The sequence below is a fragment of the Oryza brachyantha genome, chromosome 1 (genome assembly GCF_000231095.2).
Source record: "Oryza brachyantha chromosome 1, ObraRS2, whole genome shotgun sequence".
Lineage (NCBI taxonomy): Eukaryota > Viridiplantae > Streptophyta > Magnoliopsida > Poales > Poaceae > Oryza > Oryza brachyantha.
The window spans coordinates 28,741,087-28,766,618 of NC_023163.2; the positions used below are offsets into that span (position 1 = coordinate 28,741,087).

Sequence of the window (25,532 nt, forward strand, 5' to 3'; positions counted from 1 at the left end):
GTCTGGGAAATTCCGGAGCCTTCCAAGAGATCGCGAACAGCCCAACAACGGGCGCGTTCGCAGGAGGCTCACAGAATTAATCTCTCCTGGAAAATCTTTTTTCGGGTGCACTTTTTTTAAACTACTAAATGATATATTTTTGCTAAAAAAATTTATATAAAATTATTCTATTTTTCAAGTTTAAAATAAATAACACTTAATTAATCATATACTAATATCGTTCCTCGTTTTGCGTGTGGTGATTAGCTACATCCGGAAGAGCCCAACAGGCCACATACCATCGGGTCAGACATCTATGGCTGGCTGCCTTGGCCGGGTCGCCCGCCCCGAGCTCATGCGCTGTCGTGTCGGTGACAGTGGTGTGTAACGTTCAAACGACGAAGCAGAGGGGAGCTCACACACTGGCACACACGATCCGTGCAGGTGCAGGGCGAAGGGGTCGCCGCAGACTGGTCCAACCGGGCGGCTGCCGCGCATAAAACGGCTCCCCTTGCTCTGCTTTCCGTTTCGTCTCGGCATCCTCTCCCATTTGTCTCTCGCTCGCTGTCTCGCCAGTCGCCATCCCTCGCGTCAGCGGGGGAGCTCTCTAGAAGGAGCAGAGCACATCAAGCGATCGAATCGATCCCCTCCTCCGATCGCCTGCCTGAAGTCTCCGAGGTACAGCCGTCGATCTCTCCTCTCCCTCTTTGTTTCGATCTGATACGGGAGATAGCATCGCTAGATCGCCGCTAGAGCTTCACGTCCTGTGCTGTTCAGTGATTCTTTTTTGGTGATTTTTACGTTGTATGGCTGGAGGGGCTCTTCTCCTTCTTCCTCTTCTTCCCCCTCCCATCTCATCCTCTCTCCATGGGGATCCAGCATGCTAAGGGGCTCCTGCCCGGCTGCCCCTCAGGACGGCAACACTCACGCTGGATTCGCCTCATGATGGCCTTTGCTTGTGTTGAATTGGCGTTTGGACGATTGTGGGGAACTTCGCACAGACAATGAAAGAAATTCCTGCAGTCTGCGTACTGTTTGTTGTACTGGCCGTCCCATAAAATTTGAAGGCATGTGCAAAGTCTTTGCTACTGGTGTAAGTTTTTGTATCTTGGTGATCCAACTTATATAATTTTTTAAATACTGTAAATATATCACGATAAAAAAACAATATATCAACAAAATCATCAAAATTCACCATCACATATTATTAAATAAGTTTTTTTTACTCTTCCTAGGTTTTATTTATCTTTTTTACATATATACACATAAATATATGCTGCCGTGGGGATTCAGCCCCGGGTCTCCTAGAAGAGTCAATTTCATACATTATACGTATATGTATCAAACCATGGTTAAATCGTAAAATTTTCAGACGGCACGATAAATTTTGCATTTAGGTACTTGCCCCTCTTACAGAGGTCAGAAATGACCTAAATACAAAATTCATCGTGCCACCGTTTTCAGCCGTTCCCCACGATCGAGTGGCTATTTGCCATGTCACCTTTCCGTCCTCCTAGAGAATGGCGGGAGGTTAGCTTTTATGATTTTTAAAATACAAAATTAAATTTATAAATTATTAATATATAAAATTCAAAATTCAAAAAATTCCTTTTTCGGCTGCCGATGAGTTGTACGTATATACTTGGGCTATTGGGCCTAGGGGGGCCCTGAGAAGCGGAGGCCCTGTGCGGTCGCTTCGGCGGCACGCCCCAGGACGGCCCTGGTTGTACGCTGTGATGCCTGGTCAGGCTGTATATATGTTGGTTCTGCAAACTGCAGTGCACCTTGTAGCCTTCCAATATCACTTCTGGAGATCATCTCAAACAGCATAATACATGTTCTATACTTTCAGTTTCCTTTGTAAATTGTAATAATTCACTGCGCAGCTAGGAGTATGTTACTTCAGTTAATACTTGCATAATGCATTAAGGCAAATAGGTGTTTTGCTCGTAGGCGTTTTATTTTCTGCTTCCATTCATGTTGCAGTTTTATGTGTTAACATGAATCCTCTGGTGTATCACACACGTTTAGCTTTGTTACATACTAGTTATGTTAAGATTCATACTGCCTTACTGTTTACTGAAATCATAGCATGGTCAATTGAAAATTCGGTCTTGTTTTGCATGATCAGAGTGTCAGACCTTCAGCCCATGTGCCACTTCTAATGATTAGTCATATATTGTGATCATTTTCTTAATCATGAGATACTACCTATATACTACTCCACTTTTTTTAGTTTGCTACTTCACTTTTTTTTGTCACGCCCTTTTATTTGGGGTCGTGAGGAAGTTCGGTGACACCTAAGCATAACACCCTTGAAGTCAATATGCAGAATCCTTTTTAAAAAGTCAATATGTTGAATGAAATCATTTTTCAGTGCATCCTAAATACTGATTTTTGTTGCAGAACACTTGAGGGATGGCTGAAGAGGATATCCAGCCTATTGTCTGTGACAATGGCACTGGAATGGTCAAGGTTAGTTAACTTTCCATTTTTCCTGTCATGCTATCAAATACTTAGTTAGCACAAAATGGGATCTTCAGCTTCTCTTTAGCCTGCTAATACATTTCCAATGTCCAACGAATGGTCATTCCTGTTGTGGAATAGGCCGGTTTCGCTGGTGATGATGCACCCAGGGCTGTCTTTCCTAGCATTGTTGGCAGGCCACGCCACACCGGTGTCATGGTTGGTATGGGCCAGAAGGATGCCTATGTGGGTGATGAAGCTCAGTCCAAAAGAGGTATACTGACATTGAAGTACCCAATAGAGCATGGTATTGTCAACAACTGGGATGACATGGAGAAGATATGGCACCACACCTTCTACAATGAGCTCCGTGTGGCACCTGAAGAGCATCCTGTATTGCTGACTGAGGCTCCTATGAACCCTAAGGCAAACAGAGAGAAGATGACTCAGATCATGTTCGAGACCTTCAACTGCCCAGCGATGTATGTTGCTATTCAGGCCGTTCTTTCATTATACGCCAGTGGTCGAACAACTGGTATGATTGGTTGCTGTAGAAAGAAACCATTTGACTTTAACATCCAATTACTAGTTGAACTGCACTAACTAATTTCATAACTGCAGGTATTGTACTTGACTCTGGCGATGGTGTAAGTCACACTGTCCCAATATACGAAGGATTTACCCTCCCTCATGCTATTCTTCGGCTCGATCTTGCTGGGCGTGACCTTACCGATAACCTTATGAAGATCCTCACAGAGAGGGGGTACTCCTTCACCACGACTGCAGAGCGAGAAATTGTCAGAGACATGAAGGAGAAGCTCGCCTATGTTGCCCTTGATTATGAACAGGAGCTTGAGACTGCTAGAAGTAGCTCCTCTATTGAGAAGAGCTATGAGCTGCCTGACGGCCAAGTCATCACCATTGGAGCAGAAAGGTTCAGGTGCCCAGAGGTGCTCTTCCAACCATCTCTTATTGGTATGGAAGCTCCTGGTATCCATGAAGCCACATACAACTCCATCATGAAGTGTGATGTTGATATTAGAAAAGATTTGTATGGTAACGTTGTACTTAGTGGGGGGTCTACAATGTTCCCTGGTATTGGTGATCGTATGAGCAAGGAAATCACTGCACTTGCCCCTGGTAGTATGAAGATCAAGGTAGTTGCGCCGCCAGAGAGGAAGTACAGTGTATGGATTGGTGGTTCCATCCTGGCTTCTCTTAGTACCTTTCAGCAGGTATCCATTGTCCCAATGCATGTGCTTTTGCTTAATGAGATTATAAAATCACGTTGTTTTAATGCATTCATAGTCCTTTTTATGCAAGACAACTTAAAAAGGATATTGCATCTTTCTTTCATATGCTCCGTCCTATAACAAGAACCATAGATGTATTCTCTCCGTTTCATAATATAAGACTTTATAGCATTATCTAGATTCGTATGCATCTAATAAATCTAAACACATATAAAACATATACATTGATATATGGATAAATCTATAGCTCTCCTTGGATAGTACTTGTAATATACACTGTTGTTGTCGACCTTTTCACCCTGCAAAATTAATTACATTGATTTATTTTTGTCACAGATGTGGATCTCCAAGGCCGAATATGATGAATCCGGTCCAGGCATCGTTCACATGAAGTGCTTCTAAGTTTGTGGGCAAATTTGCACCACTATCAGTTGATTGAGCAGTGATCTTCGGATTGTTTGCATGTGTCCGTTGTTTCAGCAGCACCTAAAGGATGTTGGCCATGGGGCCATGCAGAAGTTGAAGTCGATTGGTGTACTTGAAGAAATATGTCCAGGTAGTGTGCAGTGTAGGTCGTCAAAGTTGGAGAGTTTTTCAGATAATTGCATCGCATCAGGGCATTCCTAATGTATGCAATGGATATTGTTTTCCACGTGGCAGCAAAGATGTTTGCCCGTGCAGTATGAAGGGTTTTTGTTTCGAATTTTCTGCTAGAACCGAATTGCGGATCTGGATGATTGTACCTCATCTAAGCTTGGTTGAAGATATTTCCTCCATTCCATATTATAAAACTTTCTGCTTTGCTTAGATCCACATGTGTGCTAATGCATCTAGGCAATCCCAGAAATTCTTATAATATATAACGGAGGCAGTATTTTTTTGTGTGTAGCAAAAAAAGTCTATTTATATTTGGACCGTTTGTAGTGCTTTGGATATTTTTTTTCCCCACTGGGACTAGTTTGTTTAGGCTCCCATCATGCTCTTTTTAAAAAGAATTTGTTTAGGCTCCCATCATGCTCTTTTTAAAAAGAAAAGGTGAAGAAACTTATTTGCAATTGAACAGTAATTTGTGAGCAAATAATTTATATATCTGTTGATAACAATTCAATGTTGTGGAATGAACTATGATGAAAAAGCAACTATGTTTTGAAATTTAAATTTGCCTATAAGCAATTAGAGCAAGTTTTATAGTAGATGTGGATGCTACATCTAATTTTGTCTTTGTAAGCAATTCATTATTTAAGAGGTGACTTATACAACACATCACCTATATTGAGTTAATATATTAATTTCAGCCACTGGCTAGCCAATCTATCTTTCTGTTTCTCTTTAAAATTATGTAGATGTTATCGTTTGCATGAGGGGTGACTCGTTTCCTCCTCCACTCGCCATTTAATTCTATGTTAAGAAGCTTATAATTGCTCTTACATATTAAAGACAAGCTCTTTGAGCTGTAATGGATTTAAGCACCGGTTGAGACCAGAGTTTCATTTACCACGGAGGGGATTGAAACCGGTCCTGGGCGAAGTGACGATAATCAATGGTTAGGTTAAAATTCGTGTGAACTCCAAATTCAAAAAAAAATGTCACAATTATCGTGCAGTTTGATGCAATTATCGTGATGATTTTGAAGACGATGATAATCACAACTTCGATCACGATAATCACACGGTTTAGTGTGATTATCGCGCAATTTTGAATACGACGATATCATGGTTTCGATCATGATAATCGCACAGTTTTGTGCAACTATCACACGGTTTGCTACGATTATCCTGACGATTTTGAAGTCCTCTGCATAGGGCCATATTGGGCCTTATGAACAGTGAGATTTTAAAAAAATTTCTCATCTTTTAACTTTTTTAATTGATTCCTGTCTTGTTTTAATTTTTTTTTCACTAAGCTTCGGATAAACATAACTATCACCATGTTTTTTTGGATTTTTCTACTACTTTTCTAAAATATTTTTGAATTGGGACGATATTTGCGAAACAATATCAACAAAAACCACCGCCATATCTTGGCGATACATACGATTATCACAATGATCATCATGATAATCATGGTTATGTGAACACGGGAACACTTTGCATTGGTGGCTCATGCTTTGCACGGCCCATGCAGGTCGCCCACTTACACTGCTAATCTAGCCTCCCTCAATGGCTCAAACCCTACATCGAACGTGCTAGCCAATCCCAATGCAGAAAAACCCAACCACGATCCACGTGACACACCTCACATGAAACAACCATCGTCCCTTTCTCTCCCACCCCTTAGCCAATCAGAATCCAGAACCCCATCCCCATGGATCGCCCCTCCATGATTCACGTGCTTGCCCACAAATCACAATCCAATCGTCCATTTTCGTCTGATCCAATGCTCCAAACCCATCTTCCATCCTGGAAACCCCACCACTCTGCCAAAAAATTCCCAAACTCCCACCCTCCCCTCCGCCTACTTAAACACACCCATATCTTCTCACGTTCTTCATCTCTTCCAATTCCCAAATCTCCCCGAACATTCGTAGCTTGTAGAAAAAGCCCTAGCCTCCTCTTCGCATCATCGATGGCTCGCATGAAGCAGACGACGAGGAATTTCACCGGCGGCAAGGCACCGATGAAGCAGCTAACGACCAAGGTGGCGCGCAAGTCGGCCCCAGCCACTGGCAGAGTGAAGAAGCCTCACCGCTTCCGCTCCGGCACCATAACGCTCGGGAGATCCGCAAGTACCATAAGAGCACTGAGCTGCTGATTCACAAGTTGCTATCTAGAGTCTGGTTTGTGAGATCGCGCAAGACTTCAAGGCTGACCTCCGGTTCCAGAGCTCCGTCGTCACCGCGCGGCAGGAGGCGGCCTAGGCCTACTTCGTGGGGCTCTTCGAGGACACCAACCTCTGTGTCATTCACGCCAAGCGTGTCACCATCATGCTCAAGGACATCCAGCTCGCTTGCCGCATCCGTGGCGAGAGGACCTATGCCTGATCTACTCGAGATGTCACGATACTCTAGTAATTCTAGTGATAGTTACTGTGTCTCGTTTGCAGATGTAGAGATTTGATGGGCTCCTAGGTTGGTCGTGTTTGTGTAAGATCTGGCATGGCGTAGTTGGGCTGTTGCTTATATAATTCATATACGTCCTATCCACGAGATCTCATGGTAATTGAATGAAATGGAATTAAAGTGAACAATGCACTTGACAGTAATATCTTAGCCAGTGTTTGCTTGTTGTATGCTGATGCACGTGTTGCATTTCTTTCCGTTTTGTAAACATTGTAGATATTATTTTGAAAATTTCACTTAAATTTGCAATTGCCGTTGGTAGTTGGTCCAAACGCAAGGTGCGTTTCTCTGACAGGTCCGGGCCCAGTTTCAGTCTCACACACTCCGTCCCCTGCGAGCGGTGTTATTCTCGTGCGCGTTGCGGTTAGTGGGGTGCGACCGAATCCATCGTTGAGGGGAGGGGAAGGGAAGCTTCTTTTGCCGTACCCTTTGTCTGCGATCTCCGCCAACCTCCCAAATCCACGCATCGCCGCGGCAGTAGCGGGCGGCTGCTACGAGATCGTCGGCGCCGTAGATCTAGCACCCCTTCCCCGCGGAGATGAAGATTACGGCGCTCCTCGTGCTGAAGCCGTCGTCCTCCGGGGCTGGGGGATCCTCGTCCACGGCGCCTGTCGGCGGCGGGTCGGGCGGCGCCGAGGCGGTGGTGCTGGCGAACGCGACGGACGTGAGCCACTTCGGGTTCTTCCAGCGGAGCGCCGCGCGCGAGTTCATCGTCTTCGTCGCCCGCACTGTCGCCCAGCGCACCCAGCCAGGCCAGCGCCAGTCCGTCCAGCACGAAGGTAACAACCCATCCTCCAGAGCTGTTTCCGCGCTCCGGGGTTTCCTTGCTTTCTGACCCGATGCTCAGATCCGCTGTTTAGCGAAGTTGGACCGTCTGGCCACGGCGAGTATAAACTTGGGGGATCCGATAGTAGTCAGACTAGTTGGAACAAGGGGCAGCTGTGGAATTATTGGATTGTTTGTGTATAGGTAGTTTTGCCTGTCAATTCAACTGGTGTGCTGTTGGATTTAGTTGAAAGGAGTGCTTCTGTATTCTCCGTAAAGATATTTGGGGAATACGGAGTATGTGGTGTAAACAAGGAACTAATTCCAACGTTTATGTCTAGTTGGGCGCTTGCAATTGATACAGTTATCTGTGCAATTTGCAGTTGTTGACTATTCATATTTTAGTTGTCAAGTGAATTCAGTTTGTTGTTGTTAATGCACAGTCAGGTAAACAATTTGTCCTGATTTTTGCAGAATACAAGGTCCACTCACACAACAGAAATGGCCTTTGCGCAGTTGCATTTATGGATGATCACTATCCTGTACGAAGTGCATTTTCTCTTCTGAATAAGGTATCATTGTTCCTGAGATTCCTGTATTGTGTATATAAGTATATTTGTATTTGACCTAGGATCAAATTCACAAGTGATAAGTGATTGATCACCCTGCTATTCTCAGTGGGATAAAACGTTTAATCTTCTGAACATGCACATGAAATTATGTTATGCATTTAAGGGTGATGCTAAGCTATTTCATCTAATTACCCCCAACATTAGCAGTCATTTTTCTCGACCTTTCTTCATTATTCAATTTATTTCTGCAGTGATTGGTTGAAAATTAATAGCAATCACCTAGCTATGTTGAATAAAACCTACACCCTCTTGTATCTGAATGCTTTGAAGGTTACAGTGCTGTGGAGGGACTTTTTTTATTCACCTAGCTATATAATGGAGGTTTAAAACTGAAACTTGGGCCTCGCACACTGTATTGTTCTGTATCTTCTGACAACGAGTATACAACTGATTCAATGTTTGATTGAATGTGTTGTTCAGTTCTATCTATTTCATGCAACCACTCCACGTCATCTTTCATACATCTGTTTATATATGTGATTAAATAATTCATTAGTGGTTTCACTTTCATTTGCTAGAGTAAGTTTCGTAATGCAGTGCATTAGTACTTAAGAATTATAAGAGTACTTTTGTTACCCAGTTATTGATAGAATGCATATTGTAAGGTACTTGACGAATACCAGAAGGCTTTCGGGGACTCATGGAAAGCTGCTACAAAAGATGCAACAGATTCTGCCCAACAGTGGCCTTTTCTGACAGATGCTTTGACAAAATTTCAGGTAAAAGTTTCTATGAACAAAAAGTACTACTGTTTGTGAGTCTATTGATCAGAGGAAATAGAAATGTTATATGATTATTGTTGTTTGACGAATCTAGAATTTTAGCTAAGGGTATGCCCGCCTAAAAATTATCGTATACAATCCGGTAAATCCATTTAGAAAATCTGTAATAATTGTATAATTGACAACATGATTATATATATATATATATATATATATATATATATATATTATATGCACTAAGTAACAAGTATTAGTATTCAGGTGAGTTTTTTTAGAAATACATATATATATATCAGGTATGTAGTGCAGGGTATGCCAGGTATGCCTGGTTGTTTACGCACTGTTGACCTAGGTGCAGGGGCAATTTTGTCCTCCCTTTTTGGAGGACAACTGAACCTTACAAGAAATGAAAAATGTGACAGAAGTCCTTTTGTTTTACAATGTATGTTTCCATTATGTCAATTGAAACATTCTGTGCTTGTTCTTGGATTAAAAGAAAATGACCATTAGCCATACGATAAGTTTGCAGTTTTTTTGTTGATGTCTGAACATATTACTATATGTTTTGGACATAATTAAGATAGTTATGCAGTTCGGTTTTGGACTTAATTAAGATAGTTATGCAGTTCGTTTGTGATTGGCTTGTTTTGCCCTTGTTGGTCCAAGTTGCCAGTACTCATAAAGAACACACCCTGCAGCCGGCATGCATGTTCTATCATGAGATAACTTGGTTTTTCATTAATTAAGAGAAGTTATATTATTTTGTAGGATCCTGCAGAAGCTGACAAGTTAATGAAAATCCAGAGGGACTTGGATGAAACAAAAATTATCCTAGTAAGTACTTACCAGATATTTACAGTTTACAGAATAGCCATGCCATTCATAATGGTAAACACCAACATTTCCTTGTGCTGGAGCTTACAATATTGACTCAAATGCTATCTACTGCTATGAATTGATTACTCCGCTTATTTTCTAATGGGTAAAACTGCTTGCTGATATTATGTTCTAATATTTTAACAGCATAAAACTATTGATAGTGTACTCCAAAGAGGGGAAAGATTGGATAGCCTGGTTGAGAAGAGCTCAGACCTGAGTGCTGCTTCACAGGTAATCATATATTTTCATGTTCCCTTTGATGACTGCTGCTTACCTTTTGTTGTTGCTGTGATTACTCAAACATCTAACACCTCACATTTGTTTAGGACTACACTTTTTTTCAGACATATATATGTGTTAAATTTGTGGGTTTTTTCCCTAGTATGAAGCAATTGCCATCCATTGGAATATTGTATAAGGAAACCATCAATTACTATTATGGAGCTTTTGCAAATTTGCCACTGATTTTTTCTATATTGCAAGGATGCCACTAGAATGATAATTTTAGTGGTATTTTTGCAATTTTCTAATGGTAGTTTTGCAATAACGATTCAAACCAGTGGCAAATTTGCAATTGCCTGAATCTAGTGGCTATGACTCTGTTATATTTATGCCAGGTTTTTGGTGGTAGGTTTTGGCCACAGCCTATGATTATTCTAGCCTGTGTATTATGTGACGAGCAAAATAAAATAGAATATTAAAACCTTGCTCCTCTAGTCTGTCATTTTTCTTTTTTAGTTACAAAACTGCTGGACCCTTTTTGACTTACATTACTTTCATTCCACATTATAAGATGTTTTGGTCCTCACTAGTTTCATATGGATACTAATGAATCTGGACATATATATATATATATATATATAAAACATATATATTGATGTATGGATAAATCTAGGTGGAGTCAAAACATCTTAATATGAAACAGAGAGTAGAAAATTATTCCCTCCATTCCACATTATAGGACTTTATTTATGTGCTAATGAATCTATACACATATATAAAACATATACATTGATACATGGATAAATTCAGGCAAATCAAAGGAAATCTTATAATATGTAATGGAGGGAGTAACATTTTTTATTGTTAAGTTTTATCTTGATTACCATTTTTCACCAGTGTTTTGTTGAGGGATATTCTTGTATTTCTTTCCAGATGTTCTACAAGCAGGCAAAGAAAACAAACCAATGCTGTACTATACTCTGAAGTTTGGACTTTCCTGTCCTATATCATGTTTGCAAGATGAATGCTTCAGGTTATTTCTGTTTTATGGACATAAGATCCCAAATTTTTCTGTACTTAACTAATAACTCCTAGTTTCATTTAGGTCAGCTCTCTTAAAAGAAGTTTCAGTTATCTCCATATGTATAATTTCTAATCACACCTTTTGTCACCTTTTTTTTTCAGAAAATCGACCTATATTGTTGTGTTCTGTAAGATCAACTGCCATGAAGCGTGTCCAAGTTTAAAGACTGTCAAAACTGTTATTCTTTGGTGATGAAGGGACCTTCCAGGGTTTATGTTCCAGAGCAACTAACAAATTCATTGAACTGCAATGTCTCGCTCAGCAATCGCCAACATCTTTGTTTTCGCTGAACAGATCGTTGAATCTTCAAAGCATGTTGGAGTACACGCTCTGTTTGCTACTCGTAATTGATGTTATTAATATGATTGGTATTTGTCATCTCTACCATGACTATTTAAGGTGCACTCGAATACCTTGCCGGTAAGCATATGGGTGCATACGTTGACCCGTCCCGTGTGAAATCCTCGGCTCAAGTTCATGCTATAACCAGAGTTAGGGGGTGTTTAGTTCCAAAAACTTTTTTCAAAAACATCAGACAAATTTTTGGACATCTAAATGAAGTATTAAATATATATAAATATTAAAACTAATTACACAGTTACGAAGGAAATAGTGAGACGAATCTTTTGAGCTTAATTAGGACGTGATTAGTCATAAGTGCTACAGTAACCAATATATGCTAATGACGGATTAATTAGACTTAAAAGATTCATCTCGCGGTTTTCAAACGGAATCTGAAATTTGTTTGTAATTAGACTACGTTTAATATTTTAAATGTGTGTTTAAAGTTTTGATGTGATGTTTTTGTAAAATTTTTTTAAAACTAAACAAGGCCTTAATCTGAAGGCTCGATATAAATGCGCATATCTTGACTGAACCCCGAAATAAATAGGCGGTATGATAAAGCGAAGTGTAAAAGCAGCTCTTACCCGTGCTGACCGGAAGCTCAAGCATAGCCTGGCATGAAGGTAAAGCATTCGGTCGCTCAAGCAACTTGGAGGGAGCACACGTCTATCTATCAGATTCATGTTGTGGAGCAAAAAATAAGAGGAAAAAAAATTGAATTTATAGTCAGCTGTACTATAAACTTTTAACGGTCTATCTATCATATTCATGTTAGGGAGCAAAAAATAAAAGGAGAAAAAATTGAATTTATAGTCAGCTTTAGTATAAACTCTAACGGTCTTTCTATCAGATTCATGTTGTTGAGCAAAAAATAAAAGAAGAAAAAAATTGAATTTATAGTCAGCTATAGTATAAACTCTAACAAACCTATAGAATGGATTTGAACTGATGGAGATATAAGTGGACTATTAAATTAATTATAGATGTATCAAATTTTAGAGCTAATAATCAGCTATACTCAGTGTCGTACCTACGAATTTGGGGTCCAGTGTTTCTCAAAAAGTGGGGCCTTATATTTGAGTAATATCGATAAATAGAATGATAAATTTAGCTGTATATTGGATTGTATATAGTAATTAAAGTTGCACAATCCGATATGGGATATAGTTACTACCATGGCTCTATACTCACTGGACAACAATAGTGACCACACATAGAAATAAGAATGATTTAGCGATTTGATTTTCTTTGCTCACTGGAAAAATAGAATCGTTAGTCCCTAGAACGCATGCACATCGTTGTTATTAGCTACTTTCGTAATATAAATATAAGATGTTTGACTTTTTTGTTGTAACTTTTAACCATACTTTTTTGTTGTAACTTTTAACCATTCATCTTATTCAAAAATTTAGTATAAATATAAAGATGGAGGTCACGCTTAAAGTTTTTTTTAAGTCACAAGCAAAATAAATAATATTTTCATATTTTTTTAAATAAGACAAATAATCAAACATTCTTAAAAAAAAGTCTATGATAACAGACGGAGTACAATTCTTTGATATCAGCATGGTTATCAACAAACACCTATTGAATATGAAGAAAACATGTTTGTTCTAACATAATTAGCAGGGCAATAAGGAAATAATTTTTAAAAATAAAGTGAGAGATCCCAAAACATACTGGAACACATTGCCGAAACATAGAAATTCTTAGGCTTTGTTCACACTTCACACATTTCCATCGATGGCCCTGACTATACTATTAACCTTGCTCTCTTGCTCCTAGCCTAGCATGGAGGTAAAGCGTCCAGTCGCCGGCGAGTCTCCCTCCAGCGCTGTAGCTCTCACTTGAAGTCGAACCGGGTGCCATATTCCACGCGTAAATGCCAGGCCATCAAGGCAACTTCTTCGACCAAAATAGCCCATTTGCAAGATAACCGTTTCGCCGTCGGATCGGGTGCGCAGCTTAACACTAACGTAGTTTTCTTTTTGTCATAATCTCTCAATAGTCCCGTCGGCGTCAGTGCATTTGCTCAAACTATAACTAACACGTCAACACCCCCGCTAGCTTCGTTTGATAGCGCGCGTGTGTGTACGTACCAATACGAGACAAAGCCGTGCTCACGCCTCGATCACCTCGGCGAAACGCGACGGCCACAAACGCACACGGCCACCGCGCTACCAGCCATCGCGGATAGAGGGGATAGGCCTCCGCGCCGATTCCGTTGGAGCTCCGCGCCCCTCGGCTCCCAGCCTCACTTTCTCCCCTCGCTAACCACCCCCGCGCGCGTCACGTCACCGGGTTAGTTCCCGCGCCGTGTGACCAACACCACTAGTACTAATAACCTCGCGCTTTTTAGCCGAGCCGTGCAAGCCGGTGCGTGCGAGTGCGAGCGGTACGCGAGGTGAAGGTGAAGGCGCGCGCGACGCAGGGTAGCAGAGGAGAGGGGAGTGCAGAGTGCGCGGCGCGGTAGCAGCGGGGCGCGGAGATGGATCACGAGGCGGACGCGTACCGGACGGACCTGATGACGATCACGCGGTTCGTGCTGAACGAGCAGAGCCGCAACCCGGAGGCCCGCGGCGACCTCACCATCCTCCTCTCGCACATCGTGCTCGGCTGCAAGTTCGTCGCCTCCGCCGTCAACAAGGTCACGCGGCCTGTCTCGTTTCGTCGTAGGGCTGATGCTGCCGGTCGACGCAGGCAGAGAAAAAGCCTCTTTGTTTGTTGTTATCACGCTACTGGCTGACTGACACGCTGAACGAATCTCTGGTGTTGTTCATGCAGGCCGGACTCGCCAAGCTCATCGGCCTGGCCGGCGAGACCAACGTTCAGGCAAGTGGTCCAGCTCGCTTTACATCTGTCATCTTTCTTCTACACCTGAGACTGAGACGGTGAGGACTTGCGTGGCGTGAGCAGGGAGAGGAGCAGAAGAAGCTGGACGTGCTGTCAAACGAGGTGTTCGTCAAGGCTCTCGTCAGCAGCGGCCGCACCGTACGAACTAAATCTTCCTCCCAAGTCCTAACCATTTCTATTATCAGAGTGCTCTGAAATATTTATGAATTTGCGCGGCGATCGCGTGCAGTGCATTCTCGTGTCCGAGGAGGACGAGGAAGCTACGTTCGTGGACCCTGCGATGCGTGGAAAGTGCGTAGCTTCAGATCAGAAACGCGAGCTCAGTGCAATCTGTTCTGTTTTCCTGACGAATTGCAAGCGCGGTTTCGTTTCTTGTTCAGGTACTGCGTCTGCTTTGATCCACTGGACGGCTCCTCCAACATCGACTGTGGCGTCTCTATCGGAACGGTGCGTACACATGAAACCAAGAAACCGAAAAGATAACACTGACAAATCGGAAGAACGGAAAGAGAAAGTCGCTGTTTATTACTTTCAGTTTAACATCTTAGGATGGTGACGTGAAAAGAGGAGAACAAATTGGCCAAAGCAAAATAGTACTAGTTTCTCAGTCAGTACTAAATAAATTACTGATGCTTTTGTGAGGACACGAATACTGCATGCAAAAACTGAAAAATTCAGCAGCTAGGCGTTGTGACAGTGAAAACTACTATCAATTAGGAAATTGAGAAGACTGTATCGGTCTAACTTGATTTGTCTTCCGACGAAACCCGATTTGATTTGTCAGCATGAACTTCACTGATTTTTTGGTCAAAGCAGAAGAGTAATTGTTGCACTAAACAATCTTTTTCTTGTTCTGCAGATCTTTGGGATCTACATGATTAAGGATAAGGAGAATGCGACTCTTGAGGAAGTGCTACAACCTGGAAAAAACATGGTTGCTGCTGGATACTGCATGTATGGCAGTTCCTGCACGGTAATCGAGCTCCTAAACGAGTCCTCCCCTGTCCAAAAAGATATATAACCTTCTATAAATGCCCTTATATTTATCTCAATTATAACCTATATACTCAACTTGCTGCAGCTTGTGCTGAGTACTGGAAATGGTGTGAATGGCTTCACGCTTGACCCTTCTCTTGGGGAGTTCATACTGACTCATCCAGAGATCAAGGTTTTGTGAAACAATTAGTTATAATTCGATCTTTTAGTTTACACTGATCGAGCAAAAGAGTACTCATATATCTGCCTTATGCTTTATTCTGTGCAGGTACCTAAGAAAGGGAAGATTTATTCAGTGAACGAAGGGAATGCAAAAAATTGGGACGAGCCTACCGCTAAGTATGTGATACCTTTATTTTCAGAAACTGTACTTTCTAAAGAACCCGAGCTAAAATCTACAACAAACATTACAGGTATGTGGAGAAGTGCAAGTACCCTACGGATGGCTCATCACCCAAATCCTTGAGATACGTTGGAAGGTGATCATTCTTTTTTTTTTTTTGGGGATTACCATCCGACAACGTAGAACATAACTGTAGTTCTCATTTCCTTCTATTGTGACGTATAAAAGTTTCTCAAACGACGGAGTCACCTCGAATAACTGTGTAATTACAGCACTGCTTCGTGATGATTTGCAGTATGGTTGCTGATGTCCACCGTACGTTTTTATACGGAGGCATATTTTTGTACCCTGCAGACAAGAAGAGCCCAAATGGAAAACTCCGGTACGCTAATGCCTATGCTCACTCTGCTTATGCTAAAATGCATACTGGCATACAATTCTGAAGTTGACAAATTTTGAAAATACAGCGTTTTGTATGAAGTTTTCCCCATGTCATACTTGATGGAGCAGGCTGGAGGCCAGTCTTTCACAGGCAAAGGACGGGTGCGGAATTCCTTTTCTTTCTCTTCACTAAAACTTCATGTTCACGGTTCCTTTGGAAATAATTCAAGAAGGAATCGTACAAAATTGTTATAGACTTCGCTTCAATTCATTTAAAATTGCTCCGTTCCAAATTTCCAATGGGTATCACTATCTCGAAAACCTTGTTCAAACTTGTCGCTACTGGCAATGCAGGCTCTTGACATTGTTCCTACCAAGATTCATGAGAGGTCCCCAATATTTCTGGGAAGCTACGACGATGTGGAGGAGATCAAAGCGTTGTACGCTGCACACGCGAAGTAAGTTCTGTCTGATCGATCTGGGGCAACCCAGGGCGTGTGAATGGATTCCCTGGCCTTACTGTAACATGCACGATTCATCAGGCACTTCTTTTATTGGTCTTTGCTGTAAGTTACTTGTAACATTCAGTGTAATAGTATCGAGGCCTGGAACAGCTTCATGAGGAACTAAGGCCTCTTCTACTGCTTACAAGAAGTCGCTAATACATACGTCCATGCATTCTAGCAACTAAGGAAAACCTGTGCTTCATGGCAAACTCTTTTTTGGTACCTCTTTGACTCTTTCTGCTACTACATGCTAATCTTAATCTGCAGTTATTTTGGAATTACTCTTAAACACACGATCAGTAGTAACGCTGAAGGATATAATCACATGCTCTGGTGCTGAAAAACTGCTGCTGCAGCTCTGCGCAATGTAATGAGCATACAGATCCCTGAAGGAAAAAAAAATAAATCAAAAGATGACATCTTGTCAATGCATGCCATCTTGCTATACACATGTAAACTACGAAATGCCATAACTGATGCGCAGTTTGCCACTTACATGGAGTACTGGATGGCATCACGAGCAGCGGTCACAGGAAGTACCTCGTTGACCGCGACCTCCTTGTTTTCATTCTTCTTATCTGAACATGTCCAGAAACTACAGAGTTAGCAGAAGAAGAATAAGATTGGTTATAGCAGCAATCTGAGAACAATTGCAACGTACAGTCTTCAAAGAAACGCCGGATTTCCTGGACGCGATGAGGCGAAAGCTCACTGAGATCATTGTAGTGGCGGTACTCAGGATCATCCACACAGACTGCTATGATCTTGTCGTCCTTCTCTCCCTGTCACATTGAAAACTTAGCTCAAATCGGTCATGCTGGTTGCAGTAAACGATGAATTCTGTATATGAATTGGTCGAGGAGTGAACCTGGTCGATCATGGGCATGAGACCGATGGCCCTAGCTCGGAGAAAGCAGCCCGGCAGCACTGGTTCCTGCAGAAAACGTTTCCCCATGTGTTGCACTGTTACTGCCCCATCCTGTTTATGGTTGCAACATGTACGCATGCAGTTCCAAGGATGACTGGATAAGCACCTGCATGAGCACCAGAACATCCATTGGGTCGTTGTCCTCGCAGAGCGTTCGTGGGATGAAGCCGTAGTTGTGGGGGTAAACCACTGACGAGTACAAGACCCGATCGACCTGTATGACAAGAGACCAGGTTTCATACAGCATGCCCCCTACCGTTTTATGTGTAAGCACGACCTGTATGACATGTTCACTGACCATGATGAGCCCCGTTTTCTTGTCGAGCTCGTACTTAACCTTGCTTCCCTTGGAGATCTCCACAACCTGCATCGATCCATGCCAAGCAAGGAGGAGTGCACCATTAAGCTCAAGAGAGCGCAAATCCAAGGGAAGAAGACCCCCTCAACGGCATAGGCATGTCAGCATGTGGTAAGGCCACTTACAACGTTGAACATAGCCGGAGCATCAGCGCCTATAGAAAGAAACAGGAGAAAGCCAGGTTGTTAGCACCGTCGGCTGATCGGAGCGGTGGTGTTCGGGTAGGAAAGGAGAAAAAAAAAGAACCCCCGTGAGCTCACCGATGTCGAGGTCGTGCCAGGGGTGCGCGGCGACGGACCTCCGCGACGGCGACGAGAGGATCCTCTCGTTCAGCCGCGGCGCCGGGCGCTTCGGCTTCGCCCCCTCGCCGTCCGCCTCGCTCATCTCGCACTTGCGCTGATGCACGCCTGCACCGCACAGCACCTCACCGTCCGCGCGGGCTGGGCATACACTGTCGCGGGGGTCTCGGCGTCAGTGGTGTTGGCACGCACCGCATATGTCATATATGCGAGTATGCGACCGCGACGGAGGCGGCACATATAGCCTGGCACCGTGCCACGCCCACGACGCGCCGCTTCTCGCGAGTTCGTGCGACTTTTCCTCGGAGCGTTCGAGCGAGCGTCCGGCAGGCGGGAGGTGAGGTGACGGCTGCCGCTGCGCCTGGCCGAGCGCGGAACCCTGGTCACATTGAGGCGGTGTTTAGATCAAGAAAATTTTTGGAGAACTGTCACGTTAAATGTTTGACCGGATGTCGGAAGGGGTTTTCAGACACGAATAAAAAAACGAATTTCACGGCTAGTCATGAAACCGCGAAACGAATTTTTAAGACTAATTAATCCGTTATTAGCACATATTAGTTACTGTAGCAATTATAGCTAATCATAGGCTAATTAGGCTCAAAAGATTTGTCTCAAGGTTTCTTTCATAACTGTATAATTAGTTTTTTGTTTATTTATATTTAATGTTTTATTTAGGTGTCTAAAAATTTAATGTGATGTTTTTAGAGAAAAATTTTGGTACCTAACCAAGGCCCTGATGTTTTTAATGAAAAATTTTGGTACCTAACCAAGGCCCTGAGACGAGGAGATTGCTCGTTTTTGGCCGAATCTTGCCTTTCCCGTACCGTGAAGGCGTAAATATTGTGCCGGTCGCTGCGTTTCGGGAAAATGCCGCACGGGTGGTCCAGAACTTGGATCACCGTCCGTGTGGAAAGGGAAGTGGCGCGTGCGGTTCTAGCTGCATAGCCTTTTTATGGAATATTTAAAGTAGAGGTATGACTCCATAATTTGGGGCTAAAAACCCACCAGCTTATGAGCCAAAAAGAATTCAGCTTAAAATTCTAAGCTGAAACAAAAGGAAGCTTAAGTCCTGTTTGGGGAGTTTTAGATTATAAGAAGTAGCTGCTTATTAGCCAGCTTCTAAAAATCTGAAAAAAGCTTCTAAACTCAGTTTCTACGACTTCTGGATTCTTCATTTTCCAGAATCTATAACTATATATTCTCAGAAGTGAAGTTAGGGATCATTTGAGACAGCCCCTGGCAAAAGCAGTTTTTAAAAAAGCTACGGCCGGAAGAAGCTCTCCAAACATGCCCTTAGACTCTTAGAACAGTAAATTAAAACTCTTTTTATGAACAACATTCAGTATTTCAGTGGATCAATAATGTCAAAGTTCATATGAGGAAGAGGGGTCCAAGATTATCCGTACCTTAACGATGGTTCAGATTGCACCCATCTACAAAAGAGAACAATTTGCTGCCTAAATACCGGAAGATATCAGTGCAAAGCTAATGAACAGAGCTGACTTACAGCGTCCAGTTGGACCTTTTCCATCAAAGCTACAGATTAGCATATATGCTCGAATCTGACAGAATCTTTAACATATCAATGAGCAATCTGACAGAAACATCTGTAGTATCAACATACCAACCTATAAAATGCATTTTCCATGCCTTCTGATAGAAATCATTTTCAAAGAAATTGAAACCGATAAGGATCAAAAGTAATGCAATTTTCTATCAGAATTCCAGCATGCACGCAGATCGGCAGATGTCCAAGAAATTAATAAGGCAGGCAGTAACTACACTGTAATAAACAAAAAACTAGCTGAGAACTGCTTATTGCTTAAACCAAAATCAATTGTATGACTGCATCCAATTTTATATCAGCAAGCCATGGGAATAATTTCTTGTTAATGGTGTTCACTTTATCAACAAAAAGGAAACCAAATGCTTAAGTAAACAAGGTGCATAAAAATCCCTAGTAGAAACTACCAACCATGTCAGGCTTCGATTCAGTCAACTTACAGCAGCCACAATAAACGATACTAAATCAAACATGATGCAACAGCATTAAGAAGTGCACTATTGAAGCCCAGGGACTCAATTGACTAGATGACAAGTTATTGGCGAGGTTGCAAAATAGGATCAACTGCCAAGCTCATAATTAGGACTCGAAGTTAACTGATATTTCTAAGCAGTTAAGCATAACATCCATTCCAATTCTGCCAATGTATCTGCCTCATTATTCAAATAAAGACTCGACGCACATCTCCAACACCCAAGACCACACTGCATCGGTTCATGCATGGTGAATATGTGATCGAACAGTTTGGAGGGAGTTAAGAACTAAGCCTGGGCCTTATCGGCGGCCGGCTCCGGCTCCGGCTCCGGCGGCGGCTGCTGCGGCTGGGCCTGCGTAGGGGTGAGTGCCTTCTTGATGGATACGGCGTGGATCTCCGCCATGTGCGGCGCCAGCGCGGTGTTTACCATCCGGTGCCGCTCCAGCAGCCGCTTCCCCTCAAACTTTTCTGACACCACCTCGATCTCGTAGCTCGCGCCGCACCTTCACACCGGCAATCGATCAACCAGTCACCAACACAAGATCTCTTCTTTGGTTCGTAACAACGAAAGCAAGCTAAGCTTATATACACAAAAAGTGAAAAGTTTTGGAGTTTGTGTGAGGACTTACCCGCCGGATGTATCTGTCACCGCCTGAAATCGTGGAACCAAAGCAGAAGCGACAGTTAGGGTTTAGAAATTAAGGCAGACGGATGGATGGATCAGCGGAGAGGGTTTAGGGTAGGGAAGAGACTCACGAGATGGGAAGGGCTGAGGGAGGAGGTGATGGCGGCCTCGACGTCCTCCTTGGTGACTCCCATGGCTCGCGAGTCTCGCCTGTTCGTATCCGTGTTTCTGCGGGTGGAGCGAAGGGAGAAGACGACGACAGATGATGCGCCTCGCGTCTCTCCGTTTATTGGACCTCTTTCAGTTGCCAGAAAAGTTCCTTCTGGATGTGGATCGTGGAATCATAAAAAGTTACCAGAAGAATTTCCTTCAATTCTTCTGGATGTTGATTGGGAATCATTAAAAGGTATTGCTCCTTTCCAATCTCTCCACTGGATTGGGAATCGAATCTTCAGTTGGTCCCAGCTTTCTCCTATCTATGCTGATGAAATTTCTTCACTCCCTTTTTCGGTGGTGAATTAGTAACATTCCATCCAATATTTTGCTTATTCTTATAAGACATAATTCAAGTTTTCAACCATTTTGGAAGATTTTTATCGTAGTTTATTTTTTAAACTTGCTTATAACTAAGAACACGTATATAAAAGTTTTGTTCATACATTGTTTTTGTTTGCAAATATGCATAATAAACCAAAAGATCACCCCTCCATGTTTCCCACATGTATTCGGAATTTTTATGTTGCTGGCTTTACTGGTGGTGGTCAACACAATCTCATGACTGTAGGTGCGGAATTGAGGCAAATTCAAGCATGGCGACGACATGGGAGATGTTCAAGATTCATTACCCAAGTATGAAGATTGACTTAGCTGGACAGTTTCTAGATCTGTAGCTAATGAAATGAGCGAGCAATGTGTTTTACTATTACCCATGGAGACGGTGCTGCTGGATAGTTTGCCTTATTTGGCTGGGTGCTGTGATATTGATTCGTATACACTGTAAAACATTGCAACCTGGCTGCCATTTTTTCAATAGAAATTGGGACTGGGGTGTGTCCCTGTGGGGATCCAAAGAAAACTCTGCAAGTTTCCATGACCAAGCTTCAGTACTGAGTTGATTAAGCTGATAAAAAAACGGCAGATTCGATATGAAAGTAGACGCTAGCACCTCAATCAGAAATTGTTACACAATTGTATGATATGCTAAACCTAGAATTTATCAGAAAACAGTAGCACTGCAGCACATAACATACACTCCATGCCATCGATTAACCAAATACACATTACTCATGGTTGACAATCAGGGGGAACTTCCTTCAACTTCATGCCGTTCGCAGGGGTGGAGAAACCAAAATGACACCATCACCTCGAACAAAAAGGAAGGGGATAGTGCGTTTGGTGGTCTGCAAAGAGACACGAATTAGCAATAGTTAGTACATCATCAACAAATTCAATGATAATATCATCATATAGCATTAAGAAATATGTCCGAAAGATCATAATATTACCAATAAAAAAGTCTGTAACCATGAACATATCTGTTACACTAAATCAACAGTTTAGCACTACAATAAGCCCATAATTTAAGCTCGTTCTTCAATAGTAGATTCATGTTCAGTAGATGCCTGATTGTGTCAATACTGAAAAAATGTGCACAACAATGTAATTTGTTCATGTGCAGACTTTGCTGATGCTGCCTTCTGGCCTCACAGATTTAATTTCCCTAGAGTTCATTTTTGTCTGTTGGTTGCTGTTTGTTGGAAGTTATGGGCGATTAGAAATGGTATGGTTTTTAGAGAGTTGCTTACTAAGTCTCCCTCTTCTATCCCTCTTCAGGTGATTTGCCTTCTTTTACAGTGGAATATGCTGCTGAAAGAGGATGAAGTCAGAATGTTGGAAAGATGGATTGCGGCCCACCAAATGCCTGTGAGAAGAATGCAGGACTCAAGGTTGGGCGCTGGATGAAAAGTTTCTGTGTGTTTTGGTTAGCAGTTTGTGTGTGTTGATCGACTGTATCAGGATGCATCTCAATCCCCCCTCCCCCAGGTTGTTGGGGTTGTGGTTTGGTTGTGTTGGTCTTTGAACTGTAAACCTGGTAATCCCTGTGTCCTGAACCTCTTTCTGGCTTTAATGAAAAGTTGGGCTTCAGCCTCTTTCTAAAGAAACAACGTAGGCGTGTAGTGGCACATACAAGGTGGCAGCCAACCAACTAATGTGCATAGGTTAAAGTAAACATTCTTCCCCATTGATTTTCCATCATCAATCAATAGTTAAAGCTAACCAACACAATTACAGTTTACAGCCTGACTTACAAGAGTACCTATATCACAAAATATACATAAAAATTTACAACAAAAGGTCAAAACACTTACGCGCACAATTTCTTCATATGTCTCATCGTCAATCTCAACAGTTGTCACGATCTCCTCAACATCTCCAAGAATCATGTTCAAATGTTGATCGTATGCCTATGTAAGAAAAAACACAAGAATGACGTCTCAGCGGCTGCCATCCGAATTCCCAACCCAAATAAATATGTTGTATATAACATGGACCTTCGCTCTCAATAGGTTATAAATGCAGAATCAAGATGGACGTAGCGCTGTGTCAAGTGCTATAGCATGCTGGGATGACCCAGAAATGGTGTAATCCCCATATGGGTTGGCTGCAGGTGCTTTGTGCGGCCACAGCAACCTTCTCGTTGTTATGTAACCAGACCTTTTCTCCTAACCTTAATTAAAATGGCCAGCATTCTTCTGCCAGCCCAGCAAAAAAAGTTTGCAGATGCACTAGAAGGTTGGGAATATCATGAACCAAAGACATTGCCGGGCAATGTACAACTGAAAAATGCTCAGCAGATAGCATTCCGTTACATTAACCATGAGATTCTAAACAAATTTGCAGAAACCCCACGATGACGCTAATGGATTATTAAAATGAGAGTCACATAAAGCCAGGAAGCATCTCCCGCTCGGCTGCTCCCCACTATGTCAAATTACCACACAATTTCTACCAGAGTGCTCATACTTTCTCTCATTTTTTTTTACAGTCACTGTATTTTTATTCCACATAAAGACATGCCTCAAATAAACTGCCATCTGCTGCATCAAGCATCACCGTGATATCAACCAAACAAACCAGAATCCCCATCCAAAAACGAGCCGCCGCCTTACCTCCGGAACTACCAGAGAGCAGGTCGCACCAACCAGCAAAACGGGCTTAGACAGATGTCAACAGAACTTCGTCCCAAACCATAACAACCACAAGCGCATCACAAAAATTCGAAGAACAGTACTAAGAGGAGAAGCAGGAGTGTTTACGTGGAGCTTCCCGCGGAGCTCGCGGTCGGAGCGGAGCTTGACGTAGATGCGCTCGTCGAGGCTAAGCCTGATCAGATCCAGCGGCTCCTTCACCGCGATCTCGTCCTCCGTTGCCGCCGCCGCCGCCGCCGCCGCCGCCATCGCCTCCTCCTCCTCCTCCCCTCCGCCGCGGTCCGAGACCTAAACCCTAGATACCCAACTTAAACTCCCCAAGCTGCGGGCACGCTCGTCTCGCTTCGGCTTCAGAAGCGCTCGAGTGAGTTCTTTTTTTTCTGTGTTGGTGAGATGTGCGGCCCTGCTGTGTGTCTCGGGCCATGACAATCGACTAGACCAGCCCAGTGGGCTTTCTTGTGATTCGGCCTAGTTTGAACCAATTTAGAGTCACCCCTTCAAATTGGCTTTGGAAGTTTGGATGGGCCAGGATACGGCGGCTTCAGATTTCTGCTGATCTAAAATTTTAGAGGCAATCACTACGTTCTTACCCACAGTTTTCGACCTCGATGGTGATTTTATTTCTATTTCTTAACTTTGTGATTTTACGCCTCTGATTTCATAATACTTACCATTTTGGATAAGACTGCTACCAAATTTTTAGAACTTCAACTCTGATCAACTTCTAAATTATTTGATATATAGACATGGAGACTATGTGTGTAGACTTATCTTGAAAGGTACTTGAATAAAATCATATATTTGTTTATATGTATATGGCCTTGTTTAGTTTTCAAAAACATCACATCAAATTTTTAAACATTTAAATAAAGCATTAAACATAGATGAAAAAAAACTAATTGTACAGTTATGGGAGAAATCTTGAGACGAATCTTTTGAGCCTAATTAGTCCATGATTAGCCATAAGTGCTACAATAACCAACATGTGCTAATGACAGCTTAATTAGGCTCAAAAGATTCGTCTCGTGGTTTTCAGCCGAGCTGTGAAATTCGTTTTTTTCATTCATGTCTGAAAACTCCTTCCGACATTCGGTTAAACGTTTGATGTAACCAATTTTAAAAAAAATGGCAACTAAACAGAGCCTATATATATGTTGAAGATAATGAGCAAAGTTGTTTCTTTACATATTATGTCTTGACAAGTATTATGAAAACTGAGGGAGTATTTTTTTTAGGGAAGATTGTGTTGCCCTTGTTCCATTAGGAGGATTTATAGTGCTAATGGCACATATAGCCTTACAATTCTGCCCCCCCCCCCCCCCACAAGCATTTTTGACACAAATCTTTCCTCTTTTTTGACTTGATTTTCCATGTATCCAGCTACAAAAAAGAGGGCAGACACAATCTTAGTTTGAATGTTGCCCTGAAATAAAAAAAATTCTCTTTTGATCGATAAAATACTATCTAATTTTCTATAGCTATTTAAAGAAACTACTCTAAAAAGATGAGATGATGAACTTTTATGTATAAACTTTTTATAAAAAATACATCATTTAGCAATTTAGTAAACGTGCACGTAAAAATCAAGAA

General features: G+C 42.3%; 6 protein-coding genes and 1 pseudogene across 6 annotated transcripts; 4 read left to right on the plus strand and 3 right to left on the minus strand.

The window, feature by feature from the left end:
* The first annotated feature begins 510 nt into the window (after window positions 1–510).
* Window positions 511–4,440, plus strand: LOC102704928 (actin-7). The gene is made up of 5 exons (XM_006645010.3): window positions 511–657; window positions 2,386–2,454; window positions 2,587–2,980; window positions 3,067–3,680; window positions 4,035–4,440. Exons 2-5 carry the CDS (start codon window positions 2,398–2,400, stop codon window positions 4,098–4,100), a joined length of 1,131 nt encoding a protein of 376 aa, XP_006645073.1. The 5' UTR covers window positions 511–657; window positions 2,386–2,397; the 3' UTR covers window positions 4,101–4,440.
* Window positions 4,441–6,251: 1,811 nt separating this feature from the next.
* LOC107303845 lies at window positions 6,252–6,678 on the plus strand (annotated as a pseudogene).
* Window positions 6,679–7,125: 447 nt separating this feature from the next.
* LOC102705205 (VAMP-like protein YKT61) lies at window positions 7,126–11,444 on the plus strand. The gene is made up of 7 exons (XM_015836412.1): window positions 7,126–7,535; window positions 7,996–8,093; window positions 8,759–8,872; window positions 9,644–9,709; window positions 9,899–9,985; window positions 10,910–11,009; window positions 11,162–11,444. The coding sequence occupies exons 1-6, from the start codon at window positions 7,295–7,297 to the stop codon at window positions 10,958–10,960; spliced, it is 657 nt and encodes a 218-aa protein (XP_015691898.1). The 5' UTR covers window positions 7,126–7,294; the 3' UTR covers window positions 10,961–11,009; window positions 11,162–11,444.
* Window positions 11,445–13,723: 2,279 nt separating this feature from the next.
* On the plus strand, window positions 13,724–16,665 carry LOC102705481 (fructose-1,6-bisphosphatase, cytosolic). Its single transcript, XM_006645011.2, has 12 exons — window positions 13,724–14,052; window positions 14,190–14,237; window positions 14,322–14,396; window positions 14,488–14,549; window positions 14,639–14,705; window positions 15,118–15,231; window positions 15,340–15,426; window positions 15,523–15,593; window positions 15,668–15,733; window positions 15,893–15,979; window positions 16,065–16,140; window positions 16,333–16,665. The coding sequence occupies exons 1-12, from the start codon at window positions 13,894–13,896 to the stop codon at window positions 16,438–16,440; spliced, it is 1,020 nt and encodes a 339-aa protein (XP_006645074.1). The 5' UTR covers window positions 13,724–13,893; the 3' UTR covers window positions 16,441–16,665.
* A 65-nt stretch (window positions 16,666–16,730) lies between these two features.
* Window positions 16,731–19,843, minus strand: LOC102699651 (soluble inorganic pyrophosphatase-like). Its single transcript, XM_015843372.2, has 10 exons — window positions 19,577–19,843; window positions 19,476–19,502; window positions 18,031–18,448; window positions 17,896–17,924; window positions 17,711–17,776; window positions 17,519–17,626; window positions 17,353–17,418; window positions 17,146–17,266; window positions 16,981–17,062; window positions 16,731–16,870 (listed from the first exon to the last, which is right to left on the minus strand). The coding sequence occupies exons 3-10, from the start codon at window positions 18,152–18,154 to the stop codon at window positions 16,741–16,743; spliced, it is 726 nt and encodes a 241-aa protein (XP_015698858.1). The 5' UTR covers window positions 18,155–18,448; window positions 19,476–19,502; window positions 19,577–19,843; the 3' UTR covers window positions 16,731–16,740.
* A 159-nt stretch (window positions 19,844–20,002) lies between these two features.
* Window positions 20,003–21,032, minus strand: LOC102705766 (protein BOLA2). The gene is made up of 3 exons (XM_006645012.3): window positions 20,865–21,032; window positions 20,738–20,760; window positions 20,003–20,611 (listed from the first exon to the last, which is right to left on the minus strand). Exons 1-3 carry the CDS (start codon window positions 20,925–20,927, stop codon window positions 20,395–20,397), a joined length of 303 nt encoding a protein of 100 aa, XP_006645075.1. The 5' UTR covers window positions 20,928–21,032; the 3' UTR covers window positions 20,003–20,394.
* A 798-nt stretch (window positions 21,033–21,830) lies between these two features.
* Window positions 21,831–24,284, minus strand: LOC102706052 (sm-like protein LSM3A). Its single transcript, XM_006645013.3, has 3 exons — window positions 24,051–24,284; window positions 23,103–23,198; window positions 21,831–22,133 (listed from the first exon to the last, which is right to left on the minus strand). Exons 1-3 carry the CDS (start codon window positions 24,189–24,191, stop codon window positions 22,053–22,055), a joined length of 318 nt encoding a protein of 105 aa, XP_006645076.1. The 5' UTR covers window positions 24,192–24,284; the 3' UTR covers window positions 21,831–22,052.
* Window positions 24,285–25,532: the final 1,248 nt, after the last annotated feature.